Source organism: Pristis pectinata, chromosome 9 (genome assembly GCF_009764475.1).
Source record: "Pristis pectinata isolate sPriPec2 chromosome 9, sPriPec2.1.pri, whole genome shotgun sequence".
Taxonomy (NCBI): Eukaryota; Metazoa; Chordata; class Chondrichthyes; order Rhinopristiformes; family Pristidae; genus Pristis; species Pristis pectinata.
Window position 1 is genome coordinate 68678689 of NC_067413.1, and position 15772 is coordinate 68694460.

The window sequence follows — 15772 nt, forward strand, 5'->3', positions numbered from 1 at the left end:
TCAAATATCTATTTCATAAAAAAAGACTGACATATGCATTGTGAGGTAGCAAGTGATAGCATGCAGACGTTAAGTAGGTAGAACAGGAGTTCCTGGTTCTTGTCCTAAGCTGTAAAATGACTCTAACCTCATCTTCATCTGTTCTTTCTATCCCTTCCAGTCTACTGATTACTAACGTAAAGTTTGCAAATACATTCATCTACTTAACCCATCGCAAAGTTTGTGCATATGATGGAAGGAGAGAAAAGCAATGCAAAGATACAAAAATATCAGGTAGGAAATGCCAGCAGGTCCGTTTGGTTTCAGCCCTACAGTCATGATCCCATATGCATCACGATTCAGACATTTTCTGCAGAACAAAGCCATGTACTCTCTGGGAGAATTGAGAGACTGAAGCCTGAGATAGAATGTCAGCTCTTCCTCTATCCATGCACTGCTTACCTAGGTGGAACTATTGTTTGGTAGCAACAAGTACTTATATGGAGACATAAGATTACTGTATATTTGAGGTAGTTCACTTCTCAATGCTCCTCAATAATCTAAAATTTCTTTTTCAAAACAGCACTGCAGCAGCCCCAGATATGTTACCCAAATAGTAGGCTCTAATCATGAATTGGAACTGGTTTATTATTGTCGCTTGTACCGAGGTATAGTGAAAAACTTGTCTTGCATACCGTTCATACAGATCAATTCATTACACAGTGCATTGAGGTAGTACAAGGTAAAACAATACAGAATACAGAGTAAAGTGTCACAGCTACAGAGAAAGTGCAGTGCAGGTAGACAATAAGGTGCAAGGTCAAAATAAGATAGATTGTGAGGTCAAGAGTCCATCTTATCGTACTAGGTAATCATTCAATAGTCTTATAACAGTGGGATAGAAGCTGTCCTTAAGCCTGGTGATATGTGCTTTCAGGCTTTTGTATCTTCTGCCTGATGGGAGAGGAGAGAAAAGAGAATGCCCCTGGTGGGTGGGGTCTTTGATTATGCTGGCTGCTTTACCAAGGCAGCAAGAAGTATAGACAGAGTCTGTGGAGGGGAAGCTGGTTTCTGTAATGTGCTGAGCTGTATCCATGACTCTCTGCAACTTCTTGCAGTCCCAGGCAGAGCAGTTGCCATACGAAGCCATGATGCATCCAGATAGGATGCTTTCTATGATGCACCAATAAAAGTTGGTGAGTGTCAAGCGGGACGTGCCAAGTTTCTTTAGCCTCTTGAGGAAGTAGAGAGGCTGGTGAGTTTCCTTGGCCGTGGCGTCTACATGGTTGGACCAGGACGGGCTACTGATGATGTTCACTCCTGGGAACTTGAAGCTCTCAACCCTCTTGACCTCAGCACCATTTATGTAGACAGGTGTATGTGCAACACCCCCATTCCTGAAGTCAATGACTAGCTCTTTTGTTTTGCCGACACTGAGGGAGAGATTGTTATCCTGACACCATGCCCCACTGATCTCTCTGAACAGCCTTTCCCCAGTCACTGCCCCCTTGCTTACGTTGGGGTGCTTCCCCTAATTGGTCGCATCTTGCTCTTCCCCTCTATTGTGTTTTCCAAGGTTCCCATGGCAAACACCATTTCCCCTATTGATTTTCCTAGCACAGAGGTGGTTAGTGCCAACACTACCCCTCTTAATGAACTAGCAACCAATTGTACCAGCCTTGCTTGGAGTCCTTGGGTAAGAGGGGCTTCATTTGGGCCTGTTGGCTCATGGTTCCTTGAATGGCCATTTCCCACAGCCACTGCACACCTTGTTCGGGTGTGTTCCACTCTGCTGGACTTACGTGCCAGTCTATGGGGCTAGGGTAAGGCTGTCGAATGGCATACACCACCCATCTAAACAAGGAACCCGTTGCTGACCCGCCCCATATAGTTGCATTGATCCAGTAATGTAGACTCAGGGACCCTAGCATAGCCACCTCGGTGGCTGACAGTTCAACCTCATCTCCACCTGCATCCCAGATTCAGGTCAGCCAGGCAGTAAGTGACTTCCCTTGCTGCTGGAAAAACCTATCCCGCAAATCCCTCAACTCTGTTCCACAGTGATGACCTGCCGCCGCTGAACAAGCTGTTGGGGTGCGTGGTGTTGTGCATCTTCATCCTGTTCCCCATTGTCCTCACGTTTATCTACTACAGTTTTAAGAGGGTGGGTCTGGTAAAAATGTTTCCCCCTTTCTTTTGCAGCTGATCAATGGATTCATCCACTTGTCTGTCATCAGGGTCAGACCAGATATCCCCATCCCATGTGTCCGGATCCCAGCCTTTTACCATCCTGGCCCACACCTTTATTGGGTCCGGGGCACAACCAACTTTCTCTGCCATTTCTTTTTGTCTAGCCACTGCTAGTCAGCAGGCCAGTGTGGCTCCCAACTCTTCAGCTTTCACAGCCTGTTCTTGGGCTGTGTGTACAGTTTCATGTGCTAAGTTCAGTTGTCTCCCCTTCTCCTCTAATTCATCTTTCAATCTGGAAACTTCTTTTTCTAAGGCATGTATTTGTTGCTCTCTATCCTTAAGTACATCCATAAACATCCAAGGTGCAGCTCCGTGGTCCCCTTTTTAAACTGAAAGCCTGCTTCCCGTAACATCTGTGCCATCCAATGAGCTATTTTCTCTGGCCCTTGCAACAACCGAGGTCCCCAGGTCTTTGGCTCATGTTTTGTTGCTATTAAATTGGCCAGAGAACCAAGACCTTCAGAGTTATCTGCCCACCCAGGAACATAAAACTCCTCCAGTCTATTCTCGACTTTCATTCCCAGAACCATCAAAGTGGAATCCTGCCGACTACACCAATTTGTCTCAAAACAGAGGTTTCTTTTGATTCCTCTCGAGTGACTGAATTGGCAATGAACGACTCAACTACACCAATAGTTTTATTAAGTAACTTTATTCAGCTATTAACTAAAAGAACAAAGAAATTAGTAACTCAAGTAATTTTGGTTAACTCTTAGCTACAGATCTAATTATAACTACAGCTACAAACCTAGTCTAACTCAACTAAAAGAACAAAAAATCAGGCTTCTTTATTTGATTCTCCTCTAATAAATCAAGCTCAAGGTTGCAGGCAATTCATAGTAATACTTATCAGCAATTAACAATTAGCAGCACTGCTTGTGTATTCTTAACCACTCAGTCTTTGTCTGCCGGGGAGCTCCAACACTTCGACGAGACATGGAGGGGTATCAAGATCGCCAAGCACTGGTCATGATCCAGCCCATGGAGAAGCTCCAAAACATCCTTTGAAAAGACTTATTATTATACTGTTCAGCGTCTCCCTTATCTCCCCTACAAGTGAATAACAATTCCATATAAGGCAAGGCATCAATACGTGATTTACTGGAAACCACCACATGATTTCCAATAAATCTCTCAGACAGGTCTACCTGTGTAACCAGAGCCTAAAATGAAACAAGTCAGCCATCCTGTTGACATATTCAGCCATTATATAGCTATTGCAACAGGGAAATCACTAATCCTGTTTCATCTTACCACAGCAAATTGCAGTGGGTCAAGGTGTTTTGGGAGGCTGGAGTTAATGCGTGCTATGTCCAGCCTCTCAAAGCACTCCATGATGGTGGATGTCAGAGCCACCAGGCGGTAGTTATTAAGGCACGCTACCTTGTTTTTCTTAGGTACCGGGATGATAGTGATCTTCTTAAAACAGGTGGGAACCTCAGATTGAAGCAGGGAGAGGTTAAAAATGTCTGTAAATTCCCCTAGCAGCTGATCAGCCCAGGATCTAAGGACACAGCTAGGGACCCCATCTGGGCCTGATGCTTTCCAATCCCCTTCTGCTCAAAATGTGCATAGAATGTGTGAAGCTCATCGAGAAGGGATGTGCTGTTGTCAGCGATGCTGCCAGATTTCGTTTTGTAGCCCATTATAGCAAGTAAGCCCTGCCACAACTGACGGCTGGTCTGGGACTCGATTTTGGACTGATATTGTTTCTTGACACCTCTGATAGCTTTACGGAGGTTGTATCTCGATTTCTTGTAAAGGTCAGGGTCACCTGATTTGAATACTGCAGTCCTGGACTGCAGTAGGGAGTGGATCTCCCGGTTCATCTGTGGTCTCTAGTTTGGGCATACTTTGATTGTCCTCTTTGGTACATAATTTTGACATCTTTGGTCAATAATATTTGACCTGAGAACACATTGATTCTGATTTTAGATTTCAACTTAAAAAGTCCAGGGTTATAAGGTAAACACCATTCTATCAAATAGAAAACATGGTGGTATTATGCATACCACAGAAACTTCACCCTAATACTTTCAATTTATGATAAATTTTGTCAGTAAATAAAGATTTCTGTGTTGCTTCCAAACCCATGGTGGTTGCATTTTATGTTCTTCGCAGAAACATTTTTGGAATATTAAAATACTCTCAAGCTGGACTTTCATTTTGAAGCCATTTAAAGGCCTTAAAATTCTTTCATGTTAGTATAAAATGTTTTTCATGTTATTCAAAGGAATTTCATCAAAAAGCCCAAGCATTCTCTCCGTCGTTCTCCTAGATAGTTTGATTCTGAGTCCTCTGGGCGCATGTTGTGGGCATCCAGACATGCACAGTGACATCAAACGGTGTTCAACCTAAGTTTTGGCATCATTTTTTCAAAACTTATTTTCAGATGTAAGGCCTGTGAACAACATATGGCAGTAATGTAAGACAAGGCCTTCGTAAGACAGACAAGACATGTTTCAACAAAATTAAAGGGAACCAGTTTGAGCATAACTATGACCATGGAGTCCTACGGATAGGTCCCTTTTATTTCACTTAGCCTTGCTCCACTACCCCACCCCACTCCCTTTGCTGCAGCTCCATTGCTGAACGAGACAGATCGCATATTGGGTTCCTTTCACTCCTCTCTCAGCAACCAATCAGGATTTGACCTCACCCCAACAAACAATCATGGCCCAGCTTCGAGGTCCCATACAACCCCATTCTGAAACTCCAGGCTCCCACTCCCCCATTCTATTTAGGCTTCTTTTCACCATGAGTACCACCACCCACCCACCCATTTCCAACTTTCCCCAACATGATTTGTCTCCCATGATCCATGATCTTCTTACCACAATAACAGCACTAACACAGGAAAAGCTTTTGTCCCTGCAAAGTATGCAAAGGGCCCCCACACCAAACATGCATTGGTTTCCCATGTATTGATGGGTTAACTTTCTCAAACAGGCACAGAACAATCTCTAAGCCAATATATTTTCTAAATTCCTTTTCTGTGGATTTATGGATTTGTGTTTCTTTGTTGAGCTGTTGATTAATGGATGCGATAAACGGATAAGTTAATGGAAAATGCCACCTTGAAGAACAATAAATAGTGTTCTTTGTCACAATGAAGAGAAGAGATAAAGGGTGTAATGGTTATCAATTTGAAAACAGAGCAAAGACATTAATACCCATTGATAGGAAGTGAATGGCCAACAAGAAATTTCTTTGTTAGACTTCACTAAATCTCATAAGTTACCAAAACTTTGGAGGACATACAGTTACCCATAGACATGATAGGGAATGCTTTAAAATTGTATACCATGGTTTATCCTATACCAAATCAAGGCCATATCGTAGTATTATCTCATTTAATATAGTCTTATTTTTCATAACTAAGTTACACATTAGGATAAATCCAGTAAATTTCAACAAAGTAATTGTATAGGTTTTCAAGCATATTAGGGTAAATATTTCAGGTCAGTTATGCATTTCTATGCAAGATAAATTTAACCGACCAGAAAATTATCCCACACTAGTCCTACTCCACTATCACACTAGTCCTCCACTTATTTTTCACTTGCTCCAATCTTATTCCATAAATTTCAATGAGTACAAGAAATGTTGATGTGTTTGGTGGATGGCTGCACACAAAGTAACAAATGAACATAGTTTCCATAATTTGTAATTTAGTGCTGCTTTGATTACCTTACAATGTAAACTAGACCTTCAGCACTCTGTGCTGAGCTGTGAATGAAAAGAGCTCAGAAAACACCTTCCAAATTGTCAGGTAATTCTCCATTGTTTTTCTGGTTTTTTTCTCTGTTATCTCGTAGATATCCTGCTTCTCTTGCAGCATTTGCCTCAGTGCAGTATTTTTTCCACAAAAGCTGACATAGTGCTGCAGTGGATTTTCCCTTGGGAATTACCAAGTCTGAGAGAAGAGCAGGATCAATGAGAGATGTCAAGCATTTCAAGCTGTACCACACACTTGTGATGTATGGTCAGAGGTACACTGACCTCCCTTTCTTTCCACGCATATTTGTCTGCTGCATCAACACTCCTGTCTACATCATTTCCATATCTTCAAGAAATATCCCATTAACAGTGCTTTATTTTCAATTGTTAGCGCAAATCCCCTGTTCGTTATACCTTTTAAACCACCTCCCAAATCTTTCTTTCTTTCTTTTTCAGTCTTTTTATTAATTTTCAAGTTAGTGCAAAATAATACAAATAACATTAGTAATTATACATATGGTGCAAAGAGATCAGGATAATAATCATAACTGTTAATTTTTATAATCACAAGGAGTAAAAAAAAGTAATCTAGACCTCCCGCTCTCTTATTAAGTGAACATAATACAAAAGGAAAGATTGAAAAGAAATTTAATTATATGAGAAAAGAACCCCCAAATCAAAAAAAAATTGATAATAAACCAAAAAAACCCAAAAACTTCAAAAAAAAATGGACTGATATTTCTTCAATTAAAGAAAAACATTATTATGTCGTCAACTCCGCTCCTCTGTATTCAAAGGTTATTGAAAGGGATCTGTAAAAGGTCAGCTTATATCATATGGAAGTATTGAATAAATGCACTCCAAACTTACTCAAATTTAAGCGAAGGATCAATAGTACCACTCCTAATTTTTTCTAAGTTTAAACGTGCTTTAGTTTGAGAAAACCACTGAAAAGTGGTGGGAGGTATTGGATCCTTCCACTTGGGCAAAATGGATCGCTTGGCCATTAATGTGACAAAGGTGATCATACGACGAGCAGAAGCAGATAAATGGTGAGATTCCATCATTGATAACCCAAAAATTGCAGTAATAGGATGAGGTTGTAATTCAATGTTCAATACAGTTGAAATTATGTTAAAAATGTCCTTCCAATATTTTTCCAAAAGGGGACAGGACCAAAACATATGTGTCAGGGAAGCCACCTTCAAATTACATCTGTCACATATAGGATTTATATGATGATAAAAATGGGCTAACTTGTCCTTGGACATACGGGTCCTGTGAACCACCTTAAACTGTATCAAAGAGTGTCTAGCACACATTGACTAATTGAAGAATTTTCTTCCAAGTATCTGGAGTTCTCTTTCCCATTCATTCTTAATTCTATTGTTCCTCTGAACGTATTTTCATAATCCGATCATAAATTATTGCTATCAGGCCCTTCTGATAAGGATTAAAACCTAAAATTTTTTCCGTAATTTCAATTTTATGTGGTGTCGGAAAAGAAGGTAAAGTAACTTTAAAAAAATTTCTGATCTGTAAATATCAAAAAAGTGTGATCTAGGCAGATTGTATTTATTAGACAGCTGTTCAAAAGATAAAAAACAGTTATCAATGAATAAATCACGAAAACATGTTATTCCCTTCATTTTCCATAAGGAAAAAGCTGAGTCAATTCTAGATGGTTGAAAGAAAAAGTTAGATTGAATAGGACTTGATAAGTTAAATTTATTCAATCCAAAAAATTTACGAAATTGAAACCATGTCCGTATTGTATGTTTAACTATTGGATTAGGCACTTGTTTACTCAATGTAGTAAGTGCAAAAGGGAATGAAGCTTCTAAAATAGAAACTAATGAAAATCCTTGCACTGACTCACACTCAAGGTGTACCCAACAGGGACAATGAGTTGCATCTAAATCTTGTGCCCAGAAAACTAAGTATCTAATATTAATTGCCCAGTAGTAAGATCTAAAGTTAGGCAAAGCCATACCACCATCCTTTTTTAATCTTTGTAAATATTTCTTACTTAACCTTGGGTTTTTATTCTGCCATATGTATGAAAGAATTTTGGAATCAATAGTGTCGAAAAAGGATTTCGAAATAAAAGTTGGAATCGCCTGAAATGGATACAAAAATTTTGGTAAAATATTCATCTTAACTGCATTAATTTGGCCAATCAATGATAGAGAGACTGGGGACCATTTAGTAAATAATTGTTTAACATAATCAATTAAAGGTAAAAAGTTAACTTTAAATAAGTCCTTGTGTTTCTTGGTAATTTTAACACCCAGGTACATAAAGTAATCAGTCACTAATCTAAATGGTAATTGCCTATAAATTGGGACTTGCATGTTTAATGGGAAAAATTCTCTCTTATTGAGATTTAATCTATAACCAGAGAAAACACTAAACTGAGCAAGTAGTGATAATACTGCAGGGATATCCCAAATCTAAATGGCATTCAGCACATATAAATTTAGTGTAACTGCATTGTTGGTAATTAAACAATGTCTGACTGGTGCTTCCTTTTAAATTTTGATGCAATGGAAGAAATATGTAGCAGCCAAAAGTTTTTGTAAGCATAAGGCTCCAAGGATTGAAGTAACCCATCCTTACTGCATTGGAATCCTGGCAGAGACCTGATGCATACTATGGCTGTTCCACAATTGTATGAGTAGCCAAGTCCAACATGGTTTCTGCCTTCGTGTATAATTCATGTGAGTCGAGTGGTATGAGGAAACAAGAACAGGTTCAGGAGGTAGAGGATCACGAAATAAGAACACAGAATAATGGAAATACAGTTCACCAGACTACATCTGTGGAGAGAGGAATATAGTCCCATCAGAACTTGCAAGTCTTGATACAGACAGGAGAGGCTGGTTATCTGAAACTGTTGAATTCAGTCTTAAGTCTTGAGGACCATAAATGCCTAGTTGAAAGACGAGATGCTATTCTATGGGGCGGGGAGTATTATTGGTACAGTGTATAAGGCCAAAGACAGGTCAGAGTGGGATGGGGACTTTAAGTGACAGGCAAGTGGAAGCTCAGGGTCACTCTTGCAGTCTGCATGGAAGTGTTCTGCAAAGTAGTCAGACAGTTTGCATTTGGTTTCTCCACTGTAGAGGAAACCATATCATGAATATTGAATTCAGCACATTAAGCTGGAAGAAGTAAAAGTGAATCACTGCTTCATCTGGATCTTGTAATCCTTCCCGTATAATGTATTGCATTTGGTGCTCATGATGTGGTCTCTGATAGCTAGTTCTGATGAAAGGCCATCAACAAGTACTGTTAACTCTGTTTCCCTCTCAACAGATACTTCCTACTTTATGAGTAAGTTCAACATTCTCTGTTTTTATTTCAGGTTTTTAGTATCTGCATTTTGTTTTTTGCTTTTCAAGATAGAAGAACCTATTACCTTAGTAGTCTCTGAAGGGGAGGGATAGAGCTTAGAGTGGAATGTTGCATGGCTGATGTACTGAATATGAAAATAAAGAAAGAAAAAAGGCAGGATTTTACAGTATGTAACACCTTTAATGACCTTAGTAGTGGCTCACTTTCAGGCAAAGCTGGAGGATAAGTGGTGGATAGGTTGTAAAGGTTATCGTACTACCCACTATTGATTGGAGGATTGACATGCTGGACAGTCTTGCTTATTACACTTTGCTTTGATTGAGAGAATTGAAGGGGAAAAATGCACAGCAGAAGTTACAGGTGAACATTTAACTGACTGAAAACCTGCGGGATTCTCATTGACATCGGTCTCAGTGGCTTCAGATCCCAGAAGTGTGAGGAGAAATGAAATTATAAAGTTCATCTTCAAGAATGGATCTCCTACATAGATTACGAATTAATTTGCAACAACAATCAAGAGAGGTTCAATTTGTTAATTGTGAATGCATGCCCATATGTCAGTGTGTAATCTATATGTGGAATAATCATGTGGATATGCAACATTGGAGTACATTAATAAGAAGATACGACTCACCTAACTGCACACAGAGCTATGAGAGAATAAACAATTTCAGGCAGATTGGATATTTGAAGCTGCTGTACGTCTTCAGAACTTATTGTAAAATTTGAAAATATTTGAAGTGTATGAGAAGGAGAATAATTTTCAGTGCTGTAACTACTTACTAAACTTTTAATCAAAGATTATGATGGATTCTGCTGTCTGTGGCTGGCTCATTGAACTTTCTGAGTGCTGTTTCCATAGCTATAGAAAAGAGGCAGAGGGTGGCATTTGCCCTGGTTTGCTGTTGTTGAGGGTCCTTAGCCACATTTCAGAAGAAGACTTACCACATGATCAGAGATCTAGGCTGTACCTGGACTCATGTCTACTTTATTGTGGTGCACGCCTCCAAACCCTGCACCAGTGCATAAAATTTTCTTCCACTGAGGGAGAGGTATCAATCACAATGACTTGGGGATAGATTGATCATTTCCAGTAAACATTCAAGAAAATAGTATCAGTATGTCGTACTAAGCTTCCAAAATTCAGTTATATTAAAATAAATGGATCTAAATCTAGGAAGTGGAGTATAACACACAACGACAACTTTCTAGCCCAATGATTTAACACAGTGCAAATCAGTTAAGCACAAAGTAGAAAAATTATCCCCATCAGATCTAATTTGCATTGCTTTACAGAGCTAAATGGTTTCACTATGCCTGGGAAATTGTTTGACCAAGTTATTTTTGGGGTGAAGTTCATTATTGATTTATACCTGAAACAAATTCACTAGCTGCAGTCTGTATGCCAAGCAGATTAATCTAATCATGGCTTCCTGCTTCATATAGGGTGAGTATAGTTCTATAGGAAATTAAAGACTTTTGTTCAAAATTAATTGATAAATACATTTCTGCAATCTGCAATTTTTATTTCATTCTGCCTCTCATACTGTAATTATTGTATTTTCAGATTGGTTGCGATGGCGTTTCTCGCCTCAGTGCTTCAGCCCTGAATAATGAATTCTTTGCTTATGCGGCACAAGGTTGGAAGGAACGATTAGCAGAAGGTATAATTAATTCATCAATATGTCTAATTCATTGATGTACAAACAGAATTTGAAATGTTATGCTTTCCTCAAAGTGGGAATCAAATACATCTTGTTTAATCTGTGTGTTCATTTCTGTGATCTTTCTCAATATTCCTTTCTTTGAATAGTAAAAGTAATTGAGCATTTGCAGTATTGTTACTGTAGTTTTCGACACTCTCTAGCTAGCAGGCAGGCAGCCAGACATCAGGGTGAATGAAAGAGAACCCCTGCGTACCGCTCTCATGAAGCAGAGCTTATATTCACAGCACATCCAAGTAATGCACACAGTGTGCAACCACCATTGAATTTCAGGCACTGCTGTTCAGTAAAAGTTAATGTGAATGTCAATGTAAAGTCTGCATTATTGTCCACTAAGCAGTTTATTGAAGACTCTTCACTAATGCATTACGCTCTCAACATGACCATTAACTCAGCTTGATTTCTGACCTATAATGATAGCAGTATAGGAGAAATCATTCACAGCCAATAACAAATCTTCCTTAAGAAAAATATCAGTTGTAAATAAAGCCTGTGAAAAGTTGAATTCCAAAGCTTGTTTTAACCTAAACTGCAGGTAAACACATTATCATTAATTTTTACAGAATTGGGAAAGAAATAAAATGCACAATTATTGATTTAGACATCACTGAAGGAAAAATTGAAGTCATTTAGCTTCTGGGGTCTAGGTCAGTCCTCAGAAAAGTTTGATTTTGGCACTTCACTTCACATTTCCAAGTGCATGTAATTCTGTCCAATAAGTTTAAAATAAAGTTTCCTGACAGAGTTACAATATAAAACAGATAATTGATTCAGTGCAACTTTTCTTGCATTTGTCCTCTGCTGGGCCTTTGGTCGCCCAGATACTGATGCACTGATTACATAAATTGAAGGCTTATTGATAAAAATATCTATCTTCAATAAGAAAATATATTTTAAAAGGTGCTTTAGCTGGAGGAAGAGCCCATCAAAATCATAGCCCTCTGCTTTCTTGTTAGACGATTGGACATTTCAACTATTATCTGACACATGTAACTAAAAATTATGATTGATGATGACAGATTAATGATTAATGTTGTTGCATGACATTTTTCTGTTCTTTATTTTATCAGAGATCTTGTCTAAGTAAATACATGGTTAATATCCTTCACTAAAACAGAGGCTGGGACCCATGGTGATCTAGCCAGTTAGAAACAAAATTAGCTTGGTGGAAGGAGTCAAGGTGGTAGTGGAGGGTTTTTTTTCAGATTGGATGGGACTGGGTCCACTGTTGTTTGTCGTCTATATTAACAATTTGGATGAGAATGTAGTTGCAATGGTTAATAGGTTTGCGAATGACACCAGAACTGGTGGTATAATGGACAATAAAGGAGGTTATCTAAGATTACAATGGGATCTAGATCAACAGGGGAAGTGGGCTAAAGAATAGCAGAAGGAATTTAACCCCAACAAGAGTAAGAATGTGTACTTTAGTAAGTTAAACCAGGGCAAAACTTAGACGATAAATGGTAGACCTCTGGAGAGTGTTGTAGAACAGAAAGGCCAAAGAGTACAGGGACATAGTTCCCTGACAGTGGAGACACAGGTAGACAGGATGGTGAAGAAGGCATTTGGCATGCTTGCTTTCATCAGTCAGGACACTAGGTACAGGAGTTGGGATGTCATGTCACAATGGTGCAAGTCATTGGTGAGATCACATTTGGAGTATTATGTTCAGTCCTGGTCACCCAGCTATAGGATGGATATCATTAAAATGGAAAAGGTGCAGAAAAGATTCACAAGGATGTAACTGGGACTGAACGGCTTGAGCTATAAGGGGAGGCTGGGACTCTTCCCTGGAGCATAGGTGGCTGAGGAGTTACCTTATAGAGGTATATAAAATCATGAGGGGCGTAGAAAAGGTGAATGGTCACAGACTTTTTCCCAGGGTAGGGGAGTCTAAAACTAGAGGATATAGACTTAAGGCAAGAGGGGAAAGGTTTAAAAGGGATCTGACGGGCAACTTCTTCACACAGAGGGTAGTGGGTATACTGAACAAGCTATCAGAAGCTGAAGAGGCGGATACAGTTACAACATTTAAAAGACATTTAGATAGGTATATTGGATAGGAAAGGTTCAAAGGGATATGGGCCAAATGCAGGGAAATGGGATAGCTTGGATGGACGTCTTGGTCAGCATGAGCAAGTTGGGCTGAAGGGCCTGCTTCTGTGCTGTGTAACTGTATGATTCTTTGCAGTGGTTAAAACTACACGTTTTAATTTCCAGTGGTTGTTAGATGTGTTACAATATATGATTCGCTCGGATATAGTAATGCAATGCAAATAAGCTTTGCGAAGCTTTAAAAGTTTAATCAGGTTTGACATACTCTTACTACACTCTTACTATAAGTGTACAAATTATACACTTTTTCTGCAATTAATTTTCTCTTGCTATACTCTGACTGTATACCCTGGAGGCTGTTTGGAGGTGGAGCTTTTAATTTAAAAGTGCAGGCCTTTGAAATATTGTTTGTTTAATCCACAAGCTGCTAAACCATCTGCTTACTCGAGAATTCGTTGTGCATTTTTTTGGGATGTGGGCATCATTTATTGCTCATCTCTAATTCGCCTTGGAAAGGTGGCAGTGAAGATATTCCCATAATGTTATTGGGTGGGCACTTCCAGGATTTAGACATTAAAGAAATGGCAATAAAGTAACAGTAATATATTTCCAAGTCATGCAAGTGAGCATAGAAGTGATGGTATTACCATGCACCTGTTGCTCTTGCCCTGGGGATAAAGGTTGCAAATTTAGGAGATGTCAGTGTAGCATAGGGAGGTAACTGCAGTGCATTTTGTAGGTTGCAGAGACTGCTGCAACGGTGTGCCAGTAGTAGAAGGTATGAATGTTTCAGTAGGTAATCAAGCAGAATATTTTGTCCTGGCTAGTATTGAGCATCTCGAGTGTTGTTGGAACTGCTCTCACCTAGGCATGTGGAGAGTCTGTCTTCCTGCTCCTGACTTGTGTAGAAAATGGAAAAAACTTCGGGGTATCAGGAAGTGAAGTCATTTGCTGCAGGATACCCAGCTTCTGATCTGCTGTATTTGCTACATTATTTATATGCTGCCCAAGCTGAACTTCTGCTGAGTGGTAACCACCACTACCATCGCACCCCACCCCATATAAATAGTGTTTGACTAACTCAATTGAGATTTTGATCGAAGAGTGGATGAGGACCATGCAGTGGATATTTCATACAATGACCTTCAAAAAGCATTTGATAATGTATCACATATAAAACTGAAGCCCATGAACTAAAAAACTGAGATGGATAGAAAATTAGCTAAGGTATGGAAAACAGAGGCATGTACAGTGGCGTTTCTTAAGAGTTTAGTACTCAAAACATGACAGTTTTTGTTATAGATTGTTAATTTGGACTGGAGGGTATAGAACACAGTTCATAGGTGTAGATGATGCAAAATATGGAAGTGAAACAGTAGAGAAGCTAGTAATAGAATTCAAAAGGACAGGCAGACTGTCAGAACAATGGGACATATGGGAGATGAAATTCATTGCAGCAAAGTGTGAGATGATGCATTTTAGTTGGAAGAATAAGGAGAAGCAATACATGCTAAGAAGTAGATTTTAAAGGGACTGAAAGATAGGAGAAACCTTGGGGTGTTTGTGTTGAACAAGTTAACATAACAGTTAATAGCCACTGATGATATTCAATAAAGGGACAGAGTATGAAATTCAAGCAGTTGCCCTAAAACAAAGTAAAATGCCAATTCAGCCCCAGCTATAGAAGTGTGTCCAATTACAGGCACTATACTTTAGCAGGATAATGAAGACTTTTAAGCAGTACAGAAAAGATTTACTAGAATGATTAGAGATGAGGATTGCTATGTGAATTGCTGTAGAAGATTGATGTTTTTTTCTTTGAGCAGAAATTAGGAGATCTGAGAGTTTAAGTTTATTTAAGTTAAATAATTAAATAAAGAGAAACTATTTGTTGAGGGTAAAAAACCAGCAGCAAGGATTTAGAATGACTGACAGAAGAACCAAGAGCAAGTGAAGTAATTTTTAATGGCATGAATGATTCAGATTTAGAATGGAGTGCCTGATGTAATGGGTACAGATTTAGTACAGATCTACAAAAGGAAATAGGGTAAATAACTGCAGAGGAATAATAATTGAGTGGATAAAGTGAAAGAGCAGGAACTTTGACTAAACTTGAAAACTAAACTGTGACTACAACTGGAAAATCTCCAGAACGTGGCAGTATCAATTCCAGCATATTAAAAGTAGGTGAGAAAATTATAGGTACTTCAAGAACATAAAAACGTAAGAAATAAGTAGATGATTTGGCCTTCAAGCAATTCATCAAAATACTAGCATATTTTCTATCTCAATGCCATTTTCCTGCAGTATCCCTACATCTCTTGATTCCCTTAATATCCAGAAACCTATCAACCTCTGTTTAGAAATCAGTAACTGAGCCTCCACAGCCCTTTGGAATAGAGAATTTCAAAGAGTCACCACCCCTTTTGTGAAGGAACTTCTCTTCATCTCAGACCTAAATGCCCTACTCCTTATTCTGAGACTTTGAGCCTTGATTCTAGACTCTCCAGCCAGAGGAAACATGCTCCCTGTGTCCAGTCTTTTGAGATCTGTAAGCTTTTCATAAATTTTAATAAGATCTCCCCATCATTCTTCTAAATTGTAGAGAATACAGGCTAAAGACTTACAAAAATAATGTAACAGACTAATGGAATATTAACCTTCACCTCAAAGGTGTTGAAATA

At 39.0% G+C, this 15772-nt stretch overlaps 1 protein-coding gene across 1 annotated transcript in view; it reads left to right on the plus strand.

Annotated features, from left to right (window-relative positions):
* Window positions 1-15772, plus strand: part of LOC127574002 (putative Polycomb group protein ASXL3) — a 178021-nt gene that overhangs the window by 141035 nt on the left and 21214 nt on the right. The window contains exon 9 of the mRNA XM_052022595.1: window positions 10874-10970. Within this exon, the coding sequence (XP_051878555.1) occupies window positions 10874-10970 (97 nt within the window). The remainder of the gene's footprint in view (window positions 1-10873; window positions 10971-15772) is intronic.